The sequence below is a fragment of the Caretta caretta genome, chromosome 21, assembly GCF_965140235.1.
Source record: "Caretta caretta isolate rCarCar2 chromosome 21, rCarCar1.hap1, whole genome shotgun sequence".
Taxonomy (NCBI): Eukaryota; Metazoa; Chordata; order Testudines; family Cheloniidae; genus Caretta; species Caretta caretta.
Window position 1 is genome coordinate 8,680,427 of NC_134226.1, and position 21,621 is coordinate 8,702,047.

At 50.0% G+C, this 21,621-nt stretch overlaps 1 protein-coding gene across 2 annotated transcripts; it reads right to left on the reverse strand.

Moving 5' to 3' along the window:
- Positions 1–197: 197 nt before the first annotated feature.
- Positions 198–21,165, reverse strand: PRELP (proline and arginine rich end leucine rich repeat protein). Of its 2 annotated transcripts, none has more exons than XM_075121889.1 (3): positions 21,115–21,165; positions 8,968–9,922; positions 198–5,375 (listed from the first exon to the last, which is right to left on the reverse strand). In XM_075121889.1, exons 1-3 carry the CDS (start codon positions 21,148–21,150, stop codon positions 5,200–5,202), a joined length of 1,167 nt encoding a protein of 388 aa, XP_074977990.1. In that variant the 5' UTR covers positions 21,151–21,165; the 3' UTR covers positions 198–5,199. The 2 variants fall into 2 exon arrangements, with proteins under 2 accessions (XP_074977990.1, XP_048682813.1); XM_048826856.2 differs by lacking the exon at positions 21,115–21,165 and adding an exon at positions 20,647–20,811.
- Between the last annotated feature and the right edge of the window lie 456 nt (positions 21,166–21,621).

Genomic DNA, 21,621 nt, shown 5'->3' on the forward strand with positions numbered 1-21,621 from the left:
TCTCTTTCTTCCCTCTGGCAGCATGGCCCAAAGGGAGCAGAGGAAGGCAGGGCACAGGATCTGACCCTGAACTTCATAGTGGTGCCCAGACACCAATGCGATGGGCACCATCCCAGAGAACCCTTGGAGTGAATAAATAATCAGTACATCAGTTGCTAACAGGTCCCTAGGCCGCATTTTCTGACCGCACTTCCAGGTTTCTTTTTGAATCGTTTTATTTTCACTGCCACGGGCTAGGAGAAGTGAAAATACCATTGAGCTAAAATCAGTTGAGAGCTACTGTATGTATATAGCTATACATGTACAGTGTACCGGTATATATTACACATATAGATATATAAATATATACATAGGGTTTCCAGGTTTAAGGTTGAAACCAGTCAAACCCAATAAATCCCACTGAGGAACATTTGGAGAAGAAGGTTTTATCAAAAATACCTGCCTGGAATTTGCAATTTTCACAGTCTTTGCGGAGGGAATGGGTAGATCTTAATAGTCTCTCTACTGCTTACTGGTAGCTCATCGCTGTGGCTTGGCAGGTAGATTTTGAAAAGCACAAAGGGGAGTTAAAAGAAAAGGAGGACTTGTGGCACCTTAGAGACTAACCAATTTATTTGAGCATGAGCTTTCGTGAGCTACAGCTCTTTTCATGGATCACTCATATCGCTTTGCAATGGAAGCTGGACATCTAACTCCCATTTGTGCCTTTAAAAACCTCCTCCTCTCACAGAGGGTTCATGTTTTGTTGAATTCAAGGGAGACAATTGCTGCTGGGTTTATTTGTTTATAAACACCGATTTAAAACGGATTTTTTTTCCCTTTAAAAAACGAGCCTCAATTGGTCCAGAACATAAACATGGAAAATCAGAAAGAACCGAAACCCAGACCCCTATGTATGCAGTGGCGAAGGAGGGAGAGCCGTACATATAAGAACTGGGGGTGGAATAAAAAATAAGCTTTGAGTATTTTTTTCAAAATGAAAATGAAAAAGGTACAAACAGGCAGCGGTGTTTGGTTCTGTAAAGCGACCGAGAATGAAACATAACGCAAGGTCGGCTAGGAGAGAGACCAGGAGATCACATTCTACATGTCACAATCCAAAGCAACTCAATCAAGATCAATGGAGTGACTCTGGAGTTACCCCTGCGTTACTGAAATCTGAAGCTGGCCCCACGGACATAAGTAGGAGAGCGAGTTTCACGCCTGCATTGCTGTTAAAATAATTGACTCCGAGCGTGTACCTCCAACAGGAACTCCTGGGAGGACGTGTCCAGGGGACAATGGGGCTGTCTGGTCACTAAGGATGTGGTCAAAGCCCATTGATGTAAATGGGAGTCCATTGGCTTTGAGGGCCGAAGTGGCGGGGTTTGGCTGGAAGAGGGGGTTGCACATATACCGTCGGCTACTGAGTTCAATCTGTGCAGCTCCACGGTGCCGTATTGGCTCACAGAGCGAGCCAAAGAGAAACCAGACAGAGAGATCAGGGCAGGATAGGAAGAGAAGAGATGGTGGGAGGGTTTGAGACCTGGTTGGAGGTACAGGAAAGGGGTGTATGTGGCCGGGGGTGGGGGCAGGCTTCTTGGAAATTATATTAAGGTGTTTTGTTTCTATATGCAATACAGAGACACACACACACACTGGTGGCTCATGACACCCCAGCTCCTTCCAGCTGCTAAGATGGAGGCAATGCAGCTGTAAGTCAAAAGCAGTCCCAATGTGAAGGGGGAAAGACCAATGACCTGGAACCTCCGCTAGCCTCGTCACACTGCAGTTCATGGAGCTTCGCCAATTCACACCCACCAAAGATCTGCTAAGACAAGGAGCCAAAATGGATTCACACGCCGGGTGGGGTGGGGGGGCGTCAAGCCTTAGGGACGTCTCTTCCCGACACTAAGTCCAATTTTGCTCTCAATTACCCAGCACAGAATCCTGCTGAGTTCAAAGCGAGCTGCACAGGGGTAAGGGAGAGCAGAACTGGGCCTGTTTTGCTGTGCCTGCTTGGAAAGGTGACCTCAGAACGTGCTAATACCAGAGGCAGAGCAAATCACGGGGATCCATTGCTGAGATGTGTAAAGTGATTAGTCTGCAGACGAGAGGAACCAGGCCACGAGATCCGAGCTGAGCGTGTGGCACCCAGCAGCACGCTGATAGGGTCCCGGGGGGAGGAATCATTGAAAATCTAAGCCCTGTGCAGAGCAGAACAACAAAACCACGCAGGACACAGTAATGCCTCATTCTGCCCATTGGGCCGCATGCATGGCAATAGTTGGCACTAGGTTGTGGCAATAGTGCTACTGTGCCCGATGCACGTTTGACACCTTCTGAGCTTCAGCACGCAGCACGGGGCGCTGCTCCACACGCCGCTGGCGAGGATGCAGTGTGAGCTGCCAAAGCAATACTCAAGGCTCAAAGCATCTGTTCCACAGAGGGGAAGAGAGCTAGTTGGAGTCTCCAGGGATAAAGAGGGCACGATTCTCAGCTGGTGTCCAGAGGTGCAGCTCCATTGAAGTCTGAGCCAATTTACACCAGCTGAAGGACCTGGCCCTGGGACTTAAGGCTTGAAGTTGGCGAACGGGATCGGCAAAGCTGAGAGAGACTTTTTCACGCTGCTTCCAAACCTCGGAGGAATCTGGGGGGCAAGCAGGGACTTTGAGCAGAGCTCTCACCCAGACAGAGCAGGAGGGAATAAGTGACTGGGGAAGGCGAGTGAAGGGTCTGAAGAAAGGCGATAGAGACCTTCAATGGGATGCTGGAGGACTCCGGAGGAGGGGCACGAAGGGAAGCAGGAGATGGTGACAAGAGGAAGCTAAAGCAACCCGCGCCAGTGGGCAGGGAAGCTTCTTCTGTTCTTCACATCTCTCTTCTCTCCTCTTGCTCCTCCCACAGGTGGTTTTCTGTGGGGGGGGGAGGGCAAGGGGGACAGGCAGAGGGTGTTTCATTCTGATGGGGCGTGCCCGGGGAAACTGCAGCTTTCTCACCATCGTTCTGATCCCCCAAGAGATCCAGGCCCATCTCAGGGTGTAATGACATCACTTGTACTTAAATCCGCTCCAAAATGCATAGCTGGGGGAGGACTGCGGCTTACGACAATTCTCACTTCCGCCGGACTAAATCTGGATTGACGCCCCTGAATGTGAAGCAGGGATCCCCACCATGCAACGGGCATTGCTCTAACCTGCCACCTTTAAATACGACAAATGGCTCAGGTCAGATCCACCCAAAGGGAATGAATGGGATTAACGTAACCAGCTACCTTTAAACAGGAACAATGTCGATCTTTGGGAAATCTAGGACCGCCTGCCAACGTCACCCTCTCTGGCCACCGGGTGTCACTGTGGTGCCCCATAAATGGAACAGAGGCTGCATTTGTCTGCTTGCAAGAAGGTGGTGCTTTCAAGACAGATCTCCCCTATTGTCCCCGTTCCCCAGAATGAGGATCTCTCTGCTCTACCCATGCAAAATCCAGGGCCCCAGCAATGTCCAGCCTTCAGCACCAGCTCCTGGACTTGACCCCATCGTGCAGGAGTGTTGCAGTTGCCATGACAGCTCAAGCTGTCCCTAATGGGTAGAGCCACAGTTAATCCGTCTCCCCTCGCCTTGAGAGGTCTCTCTATCTAGCCCCATTGCAGACCCTAGCCCCACAAACTACCCTAAGCTCTGGGCTCGAGGCGTTACTCTGCATCTCGAAACCGTCTCTTGGAATCAAAATAGCCGCGTGTATTAGGAAGGACCCGGCTGCAGGTCCCCAACCAGAGCAAAGACCACCCTCTTCGTGGTTTTTCATAGATTCGTCGATTCCAAGGCCAGAAGGGACCATTGTGATCATCTAGTCCGATCTCCTGGGTAACACGGGCCAGAGAACTTCCCCAAAGTAATTCCTAGAGCAGAACTTTTAGAAAACCATCCAATCTTGATTTAAAAGTTCTCAGTGATGGGTGATGCCCATACTGCTCTGACACAAGGGCAGACTGGTGTGGGCGTGCATGAAAGGGGCACTCCACCAGGATTCCTATAATCCACAGGGTTTTAATGTGGGACCTTAAGGGGACTCCTTATGGTGGCTATCTGATTTGGCGGTGGGGAACTGCTGGTGACCCTGGCTGCCATGAACAGCAATAGGGTCCAACACGATGCAGCAAGAAGCTGCCATGTGGTTGAGGAAGTTACTTGTTTGCATGAATCTTCTTCCATGTGAATATGTTCACCCCACCCAAGGGCTCTGCATGCCTGCCACATGCTTATACGGTGTCTGCACCCAGAATCTTCTGCTCAGTGGGGGACCTCTGAGGTTTCATCAGCTTTCATTGGCATGAAGTTGGTGGGTGAGTCCAGTGCCAATGTGGCCCAAAGACACAATGGCTGAGCAAAGCCATTGGGTTTCCCTAGGATCGTCCAAAGTGAAGAGTGAGCTGCTCCAGTTTTGGCCAAGGAGAGGACTTGGAAAGAAGTAGAACCTGACCTGGATTCCCAACACCCACCTCAAATGAATTTTGTGCCCTTGGAAGAGAAGGGCCTGAACTGGATCTCGGTGCCCAAGACAACTTGCGTTATTTTGCCGGATATTGCTGCTTTGGGGATGAAATCGCCTTGTCTCATAAAGCAGCTATAATTGCCCCGGATCATTGTCCAGTCCCAGGCCCCCTGCCCCTCCATCACTGGGTGCTCCCAAAACAAAGCTCACATACCACTGACTGCTGAAGTTGGGAGGAGATGCTGATAGCCCTACAAAGACCAGGTCCACCTGGGGATGGTTCCTATGGCTGGAAGATGTACAGGTACCTGGGAGGGAAAGGCAGTTGCATGCTGGGTATAAGTGGGTGGCATTTGAGCAGGCACCTCTTCTCTGACTTTCACCTAAGGGGTAGGAGTGAAAGGGCCCCATTTACACGAAGGCCTTGGATGCTTATTGTGGCATAGTGCCATCGTGGGGGCACTACAGGTACCTGCCAGGAAGTGCACTCCTATAAGATACATGTGGCATCCACAGGGGCGGTACTGGGCTGCACCTAACGGTGGCCGGTGCTCCTTGCAGCTGAGGAAGGAGGAAAGAGAGTGGGGGAGGAAGAGGAGACAGAGCATTGAGGGGTGAGTGGGGTGGGTTGAATGGGGGAACACAATATTTTCCAAGTGTCTGACATAGACTGGAGTCAATTGTCTGCGCAAAGCCAAAGTCCCGGGAGAGTGGCACAGCTGGGAGAGTTAAAACACGACTGACTGTAGGAGCCGGAAGCACATCATGAGGTCCAAGGGGATGGGCGGTTTCAGCTGGTTGCCGTCCAGGCGCAGGTAACGAAGCCGGGGCACGTTTTCTAGATCTGAGGAGAGGTCTTGGAAGGTGACCAGGGCGGTGGGGCAAATCTGGGTCCCGTTGATTCCTGCAGGGGAAGAGAGAGCATGGCATGGGTTGGAAGAGCCCACCTGATGCCAGGTGAGCGATGCTGAGAGTTTATCTACTCTGCATCCCACTCATCCACCCACCCGTCATGGGGTTCAGTGATCACTTTGTGCTTACGGGGCTTGCAAGAGATCTGATTTGTTGCCTCTGGTGCATACCACCCCGTCCTGTGGTTAAAGTAGATTGAAACAGAAGAGGGAGTTCTCACTGCACCAAAGGAAGAGAAAAACTCCACTGCCCCTCACTTTACACCTGTATCTCTTTGGGTATGTCTGTTCTCTTGGGACGAGCTAGCTATGCATCTGCCTTATTGACAGAGCACATCACTGCAGTACCTAGGTGCTGATGCTACAGTGGAAATATGTATAGGTTTAGATGCAAACGGGGGGACACTTTCTCCTTTTTTTGTGGGTGCATTTTTGCACCCATCGACGGATTTTGGGTGCAACTCTAAGTCCTTGTTGTTCTAACTAGCTGACTCTGGGGGCAAAGCGGGTGGCAGAGGTGCAATGACTCACGTCTGCACCCGGGGTTCATTCTGTGGGTGGGAATTGTGCCCCTGGACTCGGAGGCAGCACCTCAGCCTGTCTGAAAAGATACCTCTATCGATGGAGAGCAAGAGAGCAGAGTTGCCTGTCCTTCTGTCAGTGGGGATCTGCAAGCACTGAGCTGCACGTCACCCTAACTCTGGCAATGTGGGCATCCCAAGTCCCCTTTTGTCTACCAAAACGTAGGGATCCCTGTTGTTGAATTCCGTGTCTCAGGTGGTGGATCACCTTGCCAAGCTCCATGTGTCAAACCAACCAACAGGCTCACCCAATCTGTTAACTCCTGCATGACTCGGGTTCCCTCCTGTAGCACCTCCTCCCCCTACAGGCATAGCAGGGTTCATCAGTCCAGCGGGCTTGGATTTACTAAAGAGAATGAGGGATTTCACCTCCCCTGGCTCTCCAGATGCAAACTCCAGTCCTTCTACCCATCAGCACCCACAGCTTTTACGATTCCACCAGAGGAATCTTATATCGGCTGTTGGCGTCACCAAATCATCTGAGCACACACAGCCCCAGAGGAGCTCCAAAGCCACCCTTCAAAACATCAGCCAGGCATTGGAGACTCCACTCTGTCATTAACTCCAGCAAACAATGAGAAGTCCTTGCAACAAATGAGAACTCAAGCAGGCCAACGAGAAGGTGTGACCACCACCCCTCATGTCTTCTAATTGGCTATCGCAGCTGGGGACTCACTCACATCGGCCTAAGAATATTCCTGATTGGGTTATTTTCCAGGAAACAACAAGCTATAATTCCTCCCGTCCCTGTAGGTAGCTATAAAAATAGCCCAATGTATTACTAATCATTGCTGCCATTATCAAGCCATCACAAGAGACAGGAAAACCCTGCAGCTCAAGAGAGCATTAGCCGTGAATAGTTATTCTGGGGCTTATTTTCATGTCTGTTTTTCTTATGCTGTGTGTGCCGTGCTCTGCTGCGATTGCAAGGTGTCTGGGGTGCTCTCAGATTGCATCTGCACTTCCTAACATCTTCTATAGTGGCTCTATCAGTGATGTGGGGCAGAGAGAAGGGTGCTATGGTAGGGTGGCCTTGGAGACAGAGGTGAATGAGTTCTGTCAGGAAGTGCCTGGAATAATCTGTGCTTAACAAAGGAAAGGTGAGAAATACTGTGGCACTTTATGAAAGGGAGAAAAGAAATAGAATCAGTATCGCCAACCCCAGGCTTTCAAAAATTATGATCCAGGCCCCCCAAAGTCAGAAGACTGGCTTAAAAACCATGATATCAAAAAAATTGCTGTTTTTTTTCTGTTCGCCTTCTGTTTGCAAGGCTTTAGGGGAATCACATTTCAGGCTTTTCTCTGCGACCATGAGGGCTAGAAACTTGCTTTTAAAGAAAATAAAAGCAGAGATTCTCACTTAATACATGACTCCAGGAGCTGAAGACTTAAAAAAGCCACCAAATGTCACAAGGCTCAGGATAAAATGCCGGCCATTGGCAGCACAGGGGAATGGAACATGGGTCTCGCTCTAACCTGCAGCATATACCTCCTTAACTAGTATACCATAGCTGTGCTGAACAACTACATCACAGATCAGTCAGCAACTTGACCCTGAGTTCCCCCGCTAGTTAAAACTTGGCCCAGATTGGCCCTTATTTGGCCTCCTGTCGGTTGCTGCTGGTTCTTTAGTCCCCCGTGGGCTAATTCCAGTTACTTAAGCAAGGCCTGGATTGGGCCCTTCTGTCTCCTTGACCTTTTCTCCTGGCACTGCTGACCTTCGGTGATGACAACTTAGTTCCACTAGGATTCTCCACCTTCAAACTTTTTGCTCCTCTCGTCGTTATTTGGATCAAACCCCAGTGTATTCCTAAACTGGATGCCTGTAATCTATTGCCACCTCCCTTGACCACTACAGTTGCTATGTTCCACCTCACAGGGGGCTGCTCTACAGTGGTGGACCATCTTGGCAAATAAGGGCCCAATCTAGAAATCCTTACTCAGGAAAATCTCCCCCTTAACTTCAATGAGAGTTTTGTCTAAGTAAGGACTTTGGGCTTACATCCTTCATTGCTATTGTAAATGGGTTCCCCTGGTCCTTTCACTGATGTGACAGTCTATGGGAATAGCTGCCAGCCATAAGGGTATTTAGATTTTAACTACAGTTTTGGGACTACTGATTTACAAGTGTATAATCCCCTATACTGCTCTGCTACCAAAACTCCATCAGCCTACTCTGCAGCCAGAAATATTAGGAGTTGGACTGGTTTCTGTGTGTGTCTCTCCTTTGCATGCAGAGACTTTCTGGAGGGAGCTCTGCATTCTTGCTCCCCTGCAGATGTTTTCAACCAGGGCAGCAGGTGGTGAGAGCTCCGATAGCACAAACATCTGGGTCTGCTGGGAACAGGCCTTTGTTATTCCCACTTTTGCTGTGTTTACGCATTTCATGGCCTGGCACCTGTCCCATGAAATTGCTGTGCTTCGCCTAAATCCCTGTGAAGCCATCTCTGATGGATTTGCAGAGCTGCTCACCAGCATAGCCCTGTTCTCCCTTCATCCCCCTCTGCATCTCCTGGCCCTGCTAGCCTCAACACACAGAAAGTTAAGCTGTATTGTTTCCATCTATCTTAGGTACATATGTGAGCCCGCCACATCACTGTAGTAGCTGAGCACCTCACAATTTTTAATGTGCTTATCCCTGTGAGGTAGGGAAGTATTATCCCCATTTTACAGATGTCAAGATAAGTGAGTTTTCTCCTATGATCCTGGGCAAATCTGTGGCAGAGCAGGAAATTGAACCCAGGTCTCCTCAGTAGTGCTTTGGACCATCCTTTTCTGAAGCACAGGCCCTTCCACCACCTGGCCCCATGCACCCATGTGAAAGGGCCACCAACCCATTCTAAACATCAAGTCCTGTTTTGAAGGGAGTCGAACCCTGTGGGTGGGTTTCACATGGAAAGAAACGATCTCCCGCTGCAAAGAATGGCATCCCCGTGGGACGTCTGCTCCCTCTAGGCCCAGCCACGGCCACATAGGCCTGCCGACCTGCTACCCCCCAACTCACTTTCAATGGAATTGTCGTTTAGGTAGAGGTGCTCCAGTTTGGGGTTGATGAAGGGCATGTTGGTGAGCTTATTGTGCGCCAGTTGCAGCACCAGCAGGTTGCTGAGGTTGAAGGAGTTCTTGGGCAGCCCTTTGTCAGAAATCTGATTGTAGTTGAGCCTGAGGAAGGCCAGATTGGGAAATTCTTTGAAGTAATCATCGGGGATGTCCTCAATGTTGTTCCTGTCTAGGAAGAGCTGGTGGACAGCACTGGGCAGCCCGGGAGGCAACTTCCGCAGGATGTTGTGGGCTAGGTTGAGCTGCATGAGGTTCTTGAGCCCCCGGAATGTGTTTTTGTTGAAGACTCCGTCACTCAGCTTGTTGTGGTGCAGGTCCAGGAGGACCAGGTGCTCCAGCTTGTTGAAAACCCCAGAGGGGATCTTGGAGATCTGATTCCTGCTCAGACGCAGCTGCTCCAGGTTAGTTGGCAGGAAGGACGGCACCTCTTTGAGCTGGTTCTTCTCCATGTACAGAAAGACGAGGCTCTCCATCTGCTCCATCACCCGCCGGTCCAACTTCTTGATGCGGTTGTTGTCCAGGTTGACCCACCTCAGCCCCGTGGCATTCTTGAAGGACTCCTCCGGGAGGCTGTCAATGAAGTTGTTCTGGAGATAGAGGTAGTGGATCCTGGGAGGGATGAGGGGCACCTTCCTCAGGTTGCGGCTGTCACAGTAGAGGGCTGAGGGGAAGTCTGGAGGACAAAAGCATTCTCTGGGGCAATCCGGGAAGACGGAGGGGGGGCCCGGTGGCAGGGGCGGAGGCAGCTCTGTTGGCTCGACTGGCTCGGGAGTCGGTCGAGCGGGCTTCAGCCCAGGCTTCCGCCCGGGCTTCCGCCTCTGCCCGTTCACTTCAGAGATCAACACAAGGATGAGGAGGAGAAGCAATCTGAATGCTGCCTTCATGGTCCAGCGATTCACCTGCAGGGGGCACAACGGGGTTTGTTAAAAAGAGGCTTGTCTAGATACTATGTATCCCCCATCACAACTGTATCAGCCCCTCACGAACACTAATTAGTTTACCCTCACCATACCTCACCAGGCGGGGACAAGTAATTATCTCCCATTTCCAGATGGGGAACGGCGGAATGGCTGATCAAGGGGCTTGCCCAAGGTCACACAGGAAGTCATAGGGTCACAGACTTTAAGGCCAGAAGGGGTCACCAGATAGTCTAATCTGACCTCCTGTATATCCCAGGCCACCAGCACCAGCTGCACACGAACCTAACAACCAAAATGAGAGCCAAGGAGCCCCCAGGAGACTAGACCATTATGTGCTGCAGGCCAAGAACCGGTAGGACCAAGGCTCACCAGTGCCCACCACCCTGCAATGGCAGGGAAATGAAAAGTTTGTGAGAGACCTGGCAATTGAACCTAGATCTCCCGAGTCCCAGACCAATGATTCAGCAACAAGACCATCCTCCCTTCCTCCTTACGCAAGGTCTGCTATCGTGCTGGTTAGCCAATTAGTGGGGCAGCTCTGATTTCATACTTCATTATATAAGGGCTCCTTCCTCCTGCTCAGACACATCTATTGGAGGGTGTATTAACACACAACGGTTGTGTGTGTATGGTGGAGGGAGTGGGGTGAGGAGGAGGTGAAAAGAAAGGGTGAACTAATGCAGAGATGCACACACACAATATATTATATATATAAAACATAAAATGAGATGGGCTTGAACAGATTTCCCCGGGCAGTACAGCTAATCTCTCTCTCTCCAGTCTGTTCCAGTGAGATGCTCCTGGATTACCCAGCCCCATATTACAGACCCAAAAGGTTCGGTGAAGACAAGTGTGTGAATTTGGGGGGGGGGGCGGTTACCTGAGCTGGTCCCAAGCAGCGAGCCCCCTGCGGCTCACACGTCACCATCCATCACCCCGCGTTGCCTAAATCGCTGCACACTGTCACGAACTCTCACGAGGACGATGCCTCTGAAAGGCAACCCGCCAAGTGGCTTTTCATTGCTTTGCATAGCAGCAGGTTTTCAGGCTGGGGCGGCAGAGCAGTTCAGCTAACCCCCCCCTGCAAGATGCCCCCCTAGATCTATGGACAAGCAGGCTGTTACTCCCTGGATCAGGCCCTTCATGCTTGTGCACAGAACCTGCAACGAGAATCACGCTTTGTGCCGTTGGCTCTGTAGCCCGTTAATCTGTTCCGCTCACTGGGGCCCATTTCACACAATAGCTTTTTGCTTGGATGTATTTCCCTGGGGTTTACTCCTTGAAGCAGTAATGTGACAGGAGACACGGAAGGGGGAAGGCACAGCTCACTTCATTCTCTGTGTTCACTTTTATGAACATTGGGGGGAGGGGAGGGGATGTGGCTTCAGAGCACTATTCTCATCCATGCCACCGGGTCACAGATTCGGTTTCGTTTTGGAACAGAAGCTCCAGGGGAACGAGATGGAGTCCCACATCGCTCAGACAGGATGCACAGAGATGGACCCGAACGACGGAGAAGTTTGCATTTGGCTCCAATATGATTTTACACGGCAGGGCACCCAGAGATCAAGAAAAGGCACTGTTGGGTTCAGTGCTGAACTCTTCTGTGAGCCCCCCCCCGCCCCCCAATCACTGTAGTACTGTAGCAGAGATGCGTTATGGTAGCGTTGGCTGGACGAGCAGGTCTGAAGGTGACCCACAAAATATGCGGGGCCAGAGTCTCAGCTGGTAATTCAAAGTCGCACCTGGGCTGGCTGCAGCGCAGATAAACCATTTCACACCAGCCATTTTATATTCCAGGAGTGATTTTCACCTCTGTCTCTTTACAGATTATTCTTCCCCCCACTCTCCCCCAGCAAATCACTTTGCTCCAGAGAGTATTTTGATTGAGCTGGGTCAGTGTTAACCATTGTTTCACTCTGCTTGGCTCTTATAAAGAGCCAGCAGAGAAGAGAAAGTCCACTGGGGTGCCGTTCAGGCAAAGCATTGCCCTCAGAGTCACTGGGATTTAAAACAGGCAAGGGTGCGTGGCTCAGATTTTTTAAGGTATTCAGAGGTAGTTGTGCTCAGGACACCCCATCAATGGGCCTCAGTGCCTAAATCCCTTTTGCAAATAAGATTTAGATTCTTCACTCAGTTATGTGTTGCAACACTGACACAGCAATGCCTAAATGCCTTTAAAAATCTGGGCCTAAGTGCTTTGCTGAATTGCGGCCAAAGGAGAGAAGTGAAGGCAGGGGGTCGATCTGCTAACATGCTTAACAGGCAAAGGGACATACAAAGATAGGAACTGCCATGCTGGATGTTCCTTCTAGTCTGGCTTCTTGTCTCCAATAGTGGTCATCGTCAGTTGTATCTTTGGAAAGTGTGTAACCCTCCTAATGCACAATTATGGAATAACCCACCCAAAGGGAAAGTTTATCCCCAAACCTGGGCGGTTTAATGCTTGGCTTGTTCCCTGAAGCACGAGGCTAATCGCTTCTAGCGGGATCATCTGTGGCTTTGATCATTAGATCTACGTCTGACAAAGGATGTTCTATGCCACGAGGCCCATCATAAACCAACTTCTAGTGCACAGGGCTCACTAAGAACTGGCGTGTTGAAATGGGTTTGCAATCATTGAATGTATTAAATATCCAGAGAGGAGGAAGCTAGGTAGAGGTCTCGAAGCAGCAAGCAGTACAGTGTAAGCTATTTGGCAAAGGATAATGTAGCGCACAGAAGAAGAGAGGAAGGGAAAAGTATACCCAGTGGCTAGGATGTGAATGACAGATAGCAAGGATGAGTGATATTTTCTTGGCTTCCCTGGGCCTCCTACCACAAAAAATCCATGCCAGCTTTGAACAATAATTTCACTTCAGTTTCTAAAGATATTTTAACTGCAGTGCCACCAAGTGACAGTACCGAATCCTGCACCATAGGTTATATGAATCATAAAGACGCATGGTCATGTGATCATTAACTTATGAGGCTACGCTTCCGTCAACGAACCGTGACGGAACATTATAAGTTTCAGAGTAGCAGCCGTGTTAGTCTGTATTCACAAAAAGAAAAGGAGGACTTGTGGCACCTTAGAGACTAACCAATTTATTTGAGCATAAGCTTTCGTGAGCTACAGCTCACTATTATAAAGAGACTGACTGCATCTTCAGATGAAGCAACTGAAACATAGCAAGGTCAAGTGACTGGCCAAAGCTCACACAGCGGGTCATTGGCAGAGCCAAGAAGAGGACCCCGGAGGTCCCTAATCCCCACGGTTGCACTAGGTCCATCGGACCACATAGTTTTTCTCCACAATGTCCCATCTTTTACAACTAGCGTTAGCCCAGTGTGGTATCGTTAAGGTGATGTACAGAAGGGCTGAAGAGGCCCAGCAATTATGGCTGACAAGTATCAACCTGTGAATAATGGTTTTGCACAGAGACATAATTGACAACGAAGACAAAGACAACGTAGGAATTGCCATACTGGATCAGACCAGGGGTCCATCTAGCTCAGTAGCAATGAGCAGCCAGTATCAGCCACTTCAGAGAGAGAATCCCAGGACAGGATAGAAAGAGGAGCAGGGACAAACTGATCAAATTCTCTCCCAGGCTGCCAATGGCAAAGGAAGGAGGTAGCAGGATATAGGGAAGATCATATGCATGAAACCAAGCAGAACAGCCTTCCTAAGCCCCTGTCAGTGGGCAGGGCTGGAGGATGTGCAGCTGCGTGGAGTGGAGACCAGAGGGAGAATGGAAAGGAGATCCATTGTGCCACTCCTGCTTACCTGCTCCCTCACAGCCCAGCTGTCTGTAAGCCAGACGAGGCAGCAACTTGGCCAAGCTACTGCCAATTGTCTGGCGTGCGACCAGAGGGAGAAGAGGAGGGCTTCAGAGAGGGCTGAAGGCAGAACCCCTTGTGTAAAGAACGAATAAAGCAAGATGTGTGCTCCCCATCCTGCTCAGCACTTTATCTCGTGCGTTCAGATGTGCGGTGCTCCCCGCCCGCGCCAGGGTCCCACCTCACTTGTTAACCCCAGCTGCAGTGGGGCTGCCTGGCAGCCCTGGGCAGGACTTCAGGGGAGCCCTGCAAAGACAACGCTCAGAGCCTGGGCGCCGGGGGACGTGTGCACTGTGACAAAGTTCCGCCTCTGCCTCAGTGGGTCCTGCGCTTACTGGCGGATTTGCTCGCCTCAGAAATTCACGGCAGCCCTCAGTTTGGCCACTCTTGCTAGTGGCTCAAACCTGCCATCCCCTCAGCTAACCTCATCACTGGCCAGCATAGGGGGAACGGAGAACAATCCCCGCAGTCTCTGTGTCCCACCTAGTGGGTCGGGACAGGGCAGATCCTTTTCCGATTTAGACCTTCCCTTCTGGTGTTTCTCACAGACCAGGTCAACTCCTCCTGTGTCTGATCAAGAGCTGGGGGGATGGAGGGGAACCCGGGCCCACCCTCTACACCGGGTTCCAGCCCAGGGCCCTGTGGATAGCAGCTGTCCACAGTGTTCCCCGTATCAGCTGTGTGATGGCTACAACTCCCTGGGCTACTTCCCCATTGCCTTCCCCCCAGCACCTTCTTTATCCTCACTGCAGGATCTTCCTCCTGAAGCCTGATCACGCTTGAACTCTTCACTCCTCCAGCAGCCCGCCTTCTCACTCCCTGCTCCTGGCACATCCCCCTACTAACTGATGGGAGGTCCTTTTTAAAACCAGGTGTCCTGATTAGCCTGCCTGCCATAATTGAATCTAGAAAGTTCTTAATTGGCTCCAGGTGTCTTGATTAGCTTGCCTGTCTTCCTTGGTGATGGCAGGTTCCTGACTGCTCTAGGGCAGCCCCTGCTTTGGTCACTCAGGGAACAGAAACCTGTTCATCCAGTGGCCAATATATTTGCCTTTGACCAGATTCCTGCACCCCCCTGGTCTGGGTCTGTCACAGCACACAGACTTCATTTGCCTCTCACAACGAGCCCCGCGTGGTACGATGCCTGCTCCATACCAACCGCACAGACAGGGGCTGAGACAGGCCCGTCCCATTCCCATTCCGTCTGCAGCAGGGAAATGTCAACAGCATCAGGCGAACAAGCCGGCAGTGAGGGCTCACGTGGCTGCGAAGCGGAAAGGTTTGTCAGCGCTTGTCGAGAAATGGAAAATCCCACTGGGAAACAAGTCCTTCTGCCCCTTTTCTCTAGCAAGGAAATTGCTTCCCAAGCAGCCGTTAGCTTCTTCACCTCCGCCTGACACCACCAGAGACAGCTCCTGCGACTGGCAAGATTGGCATTGCATCCTGGCCCAGGCTGAGCCGTCTGACTTAGAGACATTGCAGCAAGAGCTGTGGGGAACCTCCCCCGTGCAGGCAGCCTCCACCAAGGGCTCCTGGCACATTGGACCCATGGACAACTTGGCTCCCTTTGAAATACCTCTGCCCAGCTGACTGGATGCATTCCTGGGCTTCTAAACAATTGACTCTCTCCATGAAGAGATTCCGGGCTTTCTCCACCCCCGCTTTTTCCTCATTGTTTCTCTTTGTCCCTCTTTAACCAGAGAACCCTTGCGGGCCTGCTGCTTTCAATCAAAGTTCTGGCAGCTCCAGGGTTTCAAGAAGCTGCTGGGTATTAGGTGCACCATTGTCTGGGGTCGGGCGAGAGGAAAACATTGAATGCGGCAGGGAACTGACAAATTCATCACAGGGATATTGTCTACATCCGACTACTTCTGGTTTCCCCTGACCCCCCAGTACACATGCTCGTTTTTTCAACCCCATCTCTCTTGTCGGAAGCTGTTTCCCGGGACTCCAATCCAAAATTCCGATCTGGATTTTAAAAACCACAAAGGCTGTAGGTGGGTGGAGTGGGATGGGGAGGAGGGTTGGATTTGGGATTTTGGTTTAGCCCGTTATGGAGGGAGGCGCCAGTTGCAAAGCTGGGATGTGTATTTTCTCCTTGTGTCTCTTCACAGCTGGGATTTTGGTTCAGGCCCCTCTCCAATTGTAATGCTTAACTGTTGACATCATTCCATGGCAAACGATGTGATGTTATGCAAGAGTTAATGATCCCAGGGAAGAACCCAGCAGAGAGAGAGGCAGGCGTGAGGTGCGGGACAGGGTTGTCACTCAAGTGAACATACCAGAGGTTGTTGAATAACACGGAAAGAAGTTTCCAAATATTTCTGTGAACAAACCCAGTGTGTTCGCTCTGCTCCTATCACAGGGTCATGCCAGTTGCTGGGCATGAGGGAGTGTTGGTTTATTTCTGAAATTTTTTAGGAATCCACATTTCAATACAGACAGTTATTGGCCCAGAAAATCAGCACTGAAAGTAGCATCTTCATTATTTGCTCTATGTCACAGCTGAATAAAAATGTCAGCAAGCAGAAACAATGCTATCAACCTACTGGAACCAACACTCCACTGTTTATTGAGGGTAACTACTGTGCATCTATCCACTGTATGTATTTCAGATGACCATCACCATGCTATCTGAGCTGCTACCTGGTGCCTCAGGTGACCAATCCCACACCATGAAGAGTTAAACAACCCACAAGATGAAATTTGTCCCCATAAACTATTCCAAATATTAAATGCATTCATAGAAAACTGGGTCAATTTGCAAACAATTCGCAGGCACAAGAAGGAGCTACACACACAATAAATGTTATGTGGAATGAATAATCCAGCCAGGTCTTAAAAATACCTTCCAAAAGGAAGGCATGTGACAGAAATTTGAGATATTTCAACAAATCTGAGGCCACTTTGAACTTTATAGTTCCCTCTAATATGTTTGGATGTTTAAATCAATTGTCTTTGGCCACGCGTGTGTCTTGGCTTTCCATCCACATTCATGTGATTGCAAGGAAGGAATTTCAAGTCACACGCACAAGTTTTCATGAAAACCAAATACTAGATTTGCACTCCCAACTGCTGGCACGCAAGTTCCTCCAGTCAGGGAGCAGTAACAATAGCAGGTGACCTTTCTGACCAATCACAAGTAGGCAAAACACCTCGCTTTCTGAAAATTTTCATCAATCCCTGTCAAAAAAAGTCAACAGTGCATTGGTTGAATAACAAGTATATTCATGACACTTGCTAACTGCCTGTGGGAAAGGAGTTAAATTCATTGAATAAAGTAGTTCAAGTTGCCACTGAGCTGCATTTCATGGCCTTTTAGACTTTCCATGCAAAGAGTGGGGAAAGACAGCCCCCAAACACCTGAGATGAAGCATTTGCTCCATGCAGAATAGGGTCTATGATACACAAATGAGCAGTTCTGATTCGGTCCAGTAGGGGGCAGTGATGTGCACAGCCAGCTTGTTACAAAACGTGGCGCCAGGGATCATTTTCTGTTTGTTTCAGCAAGAAAGTTTCCTTTTACTGCAGCTCCCTCCATTCACTGCTGCTCTGTTGAGATCCCAACTTCCTCCCCCTCCGTGTGCGCCTGAGGCCTGATGACCTCCTCCTTCCCATCCTACAGCTATTTAGCATTTGTGATGAACAGACTAGGACAGAGCATGTGCTTGTCCCTTTAAAACAGAGAGGGTGACCTAAAATAAGAACAGCAAGCTCTCTCATTAGCCATCCCTTTTGTCTATCAGTTATGGCCGCTAATCAATCACCGGTTGGGTTGACCAAACAGGCCTCCCAGTCAGCTGGTTTGATAACCCTAAACAAAACAGGAGTTTCCTTTATTCAGCTGGGCTGGAGAGCTGAAGTGGCAGAATCGAGTATATATTAAACATGCATCCGGCATGCCTTTAAAGCAGTGATGGGATGAAGGAGAGCGTGGCAAGCGCTCTGACTCAGAGGTCCCCAAAGTACCTTTAAAAACAGAGACCCGATGCTAAGGACCAATTCTCCTCAGAGGTTTTGGAGTGAGAGTTTAAACGGCAGAGTACTCGTGCTGGGCTGGAGCCATCATACCACTGGCTAATCCAACCCCGGGGACTCAGCTGCAGTAGCCTTTTTCTGCAGGGAAGGTTTTATGTTCATGCATATGGATGGGGTGTGCCCTGTGTGGAAAGTAGCTAGGATCAGCTGGCTGGATAATTCCTGGGTTATTGTAACAGAAAATCCTTGCTTGTGCTCTTCAGCAGCACCAGTGTCGCTCTTCGATCCGTCCCTCTCTGCCCGTGTCTCCTTCTGCAAACAAACCGTAGCCCCCTGATTTGAGAAGTGGCCGTGTAAGCAGCAAGCATAGACTGTGTATTTCTGTGCATGCAAATGGGTGTTCAGATCCCCACTTAGATGCCACAGAAATTTCCCCCTCATCTTTCCCCATTTAGGTGCAGAGTTTACAGTGGGTGCCATATCCCCCACCCTGCTGTCGTCAGCAACCCCAGTATCTTCCTATCCTTCTGCCACCACTGCTAAGGAGCATATGTTGAGTGCTAAGGAAGCCCCCTTTGTCATCTGTGCTCCCAGCGCGTCAGGCTCACCCCACACCCTTTCCTTTCACTCTGTCCCTCGGTCGCCCCTGGCCTCACACCAGAACCCCTCTGTCCAGCAGGCTAAATGACTGGATCCTCTGTGCTGCAGACAGAGTGGAACTGGCAGAGCAGACACAAGGAGATCATGGGATCGGTGTTTCCAAAGCGAATACAGCGCAATGCCTGAGACGCCCTCTTTGTTACGCACTGTCGGTAATTCAGCTCCTCTGCTTTCTCTCGCTAAGGATTGAGAATTTGCCATCCAACGCCTGCCTTATCTGCTCCTCCAGATTCCCCTCTCTCCCCAAGGAGGAGAAAAGCCTCCCCATTGCGCTTAGATCTCTCTCCTGACACAATTGCTCCAGTAGGAAGGACAGTATGAACAACACGCCGCAAGGACCGTACTCCCGCCTAAGGGCCGGGGAAGCAGCTTCAGTGCAGTTGGGTGGCTAGGACAGGACAGTTGGGATATGGAGTGTCTGTGACTGACAGAGGCGATTAAAACAATGCCATCTTGGGTGGTTTGCCTCGCACTGCAGAGCAGGGAGCAGAAGCCAAACATCTGATAAGGGTGGGCTGGGACCTCAGGTTCCTTGGGACACATTTACCCTACAATGGCTACAGCGACAATGCTGCTGCAGTATAGCCGTTTCCTACAGCAACGGAAACGTTTTCTCCATCCATGTAGCAAATTTGCCGCTACAGTGGAGTTAGGTCGAGCTAACTACAGGGTGCAAAATGGTTCACAGCCCCGAGCGACGTGGCTAATCTCATTTTTAGATGTAGACCAGGCTGAAGAAAACTGCTTCTCTGTCTCAGGCTACCACCCCTACACTGAGTCACAGCAAGGCTGAATCTTCCCCCCTCCGCACCACACAAATACACACACACACACCCTTTCCCCAGGCCACAGTTCTCAGTCCACACAGGGAGGATTCTGTACAACACAAGTCTCTGCTTATTGCTATACACAGAATCTCTTTCCTAGGGATTCAGTTAGGGTTACTCTCTTCACACTTCATTCTCTCTCCCACCTCGGCCAGATCAGGGACTAAGCACCTTGGTCCTCATGTCTCCATATTGTCCCGGTGCAGTGTCAAATCTATGCATCAAGGAATGGGTTAAACTTCTCCGAATGCCCTGGAGTGGAACTCTCTCAGTTCTATACCATTGGGACAATCTGGGCAGGGGAGCCTGGGTTCCTTTCCCTTGGAATGATCCAAATATGAATGCAGCTTGGGTTCTGCCCTCTGCGTGTTGGCATCGGGGATCTAGCTTCTGCAATTCAAGTCGAAAACCCCAGCTGACTGAAGGAAACTGGAACGCAGTGCAGCCCCCCACACCCTTCTCAGAAAAGAACTTGATTCGCTCCTTCCCAGAAAAACAAAACAGTGTGTGTTCTTTTTCCATCTCTCCGTTTGGAAAGGGGGGTTAACACCCAAGCCACCTCCACCCCCAACTTGAGTTTGCAGCGATTTCTGGAGTTCTCTCCCCCCACCCCCCGCCCCCGGCCGGGAAACTCCTACCGAGCTTTTCTGAGATCTGATCTGAAACAGCAAATTTATGTTTAACACATAGGAAGAGGAATTAACAAATGCCAATGTCTGCTGAGAATAAAACTACTAAAGTTTTGGTTAACTGCCACCCAGTAAAAGTCAAGACTTTGTAGCAGAGGGAATCTTGCCTGCTCTCAGTCTCCACTTCTCCCTATATCCCTTCTACACTTCTTTTCTGATGCAGGGCAACTCCTGTTCTGCGCTTGCATTAAGATGGGCAGCTTTCATTTAAATAGGCACCTTGGTTTTTGCATTTCCAGCTGAGAAATTAGACATGCGTGTGAGAGAGAGAGAGAGAGAGTGTGAGAGAGAGAGAGAGAGTGAGAAAGAGTGGGTGTGTGAAAGGTAGTGAGTGGTTGGGGGGATGGAGGGGGGAAGGGGTTCCCGAGTTATGCTTCCGTAGAAACAGTCTACAGCATCTGCAACGATCTTACACATGGGTTTGTCTTTTTGCTTTGCAGACCTAAAGATACCCTCTTGCCTCTTCTCCCTCCCCGCCAACAAGTTTTACTTTTGAAGAAAGAAAGAAAGAAAGAAAGAAAGAAAGAAAGAAAGAAAGAAAGAAAGAAAGAAAGAAAGAAAGATCCAACAGCTGAACTAGAAAAGAAAAGAAAACTTGTGTGAAGTTTCACAGAAGTTGGAAAGTGAACGGTAATATTAGCCCACTGATAAAGGAGGTGGCTGACTCGGTTGTAAAAATCAGCCCAGATGACAACACTCTCCAGTAGAACACATGTCCAGAGCTTACCTGTGTGCACTGCCCCTCCTCCTGCCTCTCTGTTATTAATCCCCAGGAACGTTTCTCTCTGCCCCTCCTCCTCCTCTTCCTCACTGCAGTTCAGCTCTGACACGAGTGAGCCTCCCTCTAAGCTCTGTGTGTGTGTGTGTTTTCCCTGGTTCTGTTCCTCCAAGGTTCTCTCGCAGAGGGTGGGTGGGAGCGAGGGAAGGAGGGAGGGTGGGAAGGAGGGAAAAATGACAACAATAACGTCTTTATCTGGCAGCCAAGCGCCTCGGGATTTAATCCGCACACACGTCCTGCCTACCGACGGACTCGCGTTTAATAACATTTCCCTCTGCTGCGGAGGCAGTTGAGAACTGTGTTTTTAAACAAAGCTATTTAACTAATAAATGATTTTTTTTTTTTTTAGAAAGACCTCATCTCTCACCATGGCCTGCAGTCAGGAAAGCACTTAAACTAAGCACATGTTTAACTTACCGCACATGAATTGCATTCAGTGGGAGCCAAGCACATGCTCAAGGTTATGAGGATGCTCTCCTGAATTGGGGACCTTCAGTTTTCTCTGCATCCTGCCAAAGGCAGCCAAGCAATTGCTTGGCTCTTGGGGCCGGCTCACACACAGCAGGGAAAAGTCCTCCAGGCTTTACTGCCTCCCTGATTGTTATTATTTACCTTAAATCCTCTTGGTATTTAATAAAAAGAACCAAGGAGAAAGAAGGGACTTGTCGTGCTTTTTATATGAAAAGGAAACAGCAGCAGACAGAGTTTGCACAATGCAACTTAGCCTTCCGCCACCGTTACCCTGGAGGGGACCCTGTCCATAGATGGTGACAGCCACCCTGGGGGTCCCAGCCCATAGACCAGCAGCCCCCGACGTGGACCCGGTCCCAAGTGCAGGAGGAAGTTCTGAAGGGCATGTAATTGATAGACTGTAACAGTCCCATCGGGCAACCAAACACTAATATAGACCAGATAGCCCACCAT

Excerpts from the sequence above, each read along its gene's own strand:
- PRELP (XM_075121889.1), bottom strand. The coding sequence starts at position 21,150 with ATGTGCTTGGCTCCCACTGAATGCAATTCATGTGCG. Across the intron at positions 9,923-21,114 it reads CTGAATGCAATTCATGTGCG|GTGAATCGCTGGACCATGAA; the intron begins GTAAGTTAAACA and ends TGCCCCCTGCAG. Across the intron at positions 5,376-8,967 it reads AAACGACAATTCCATTGAAA|GAATCAACGGGACCCAGATT; the intron begins GTGAGTTGGGGG and ends CTTCCCCTGCAG.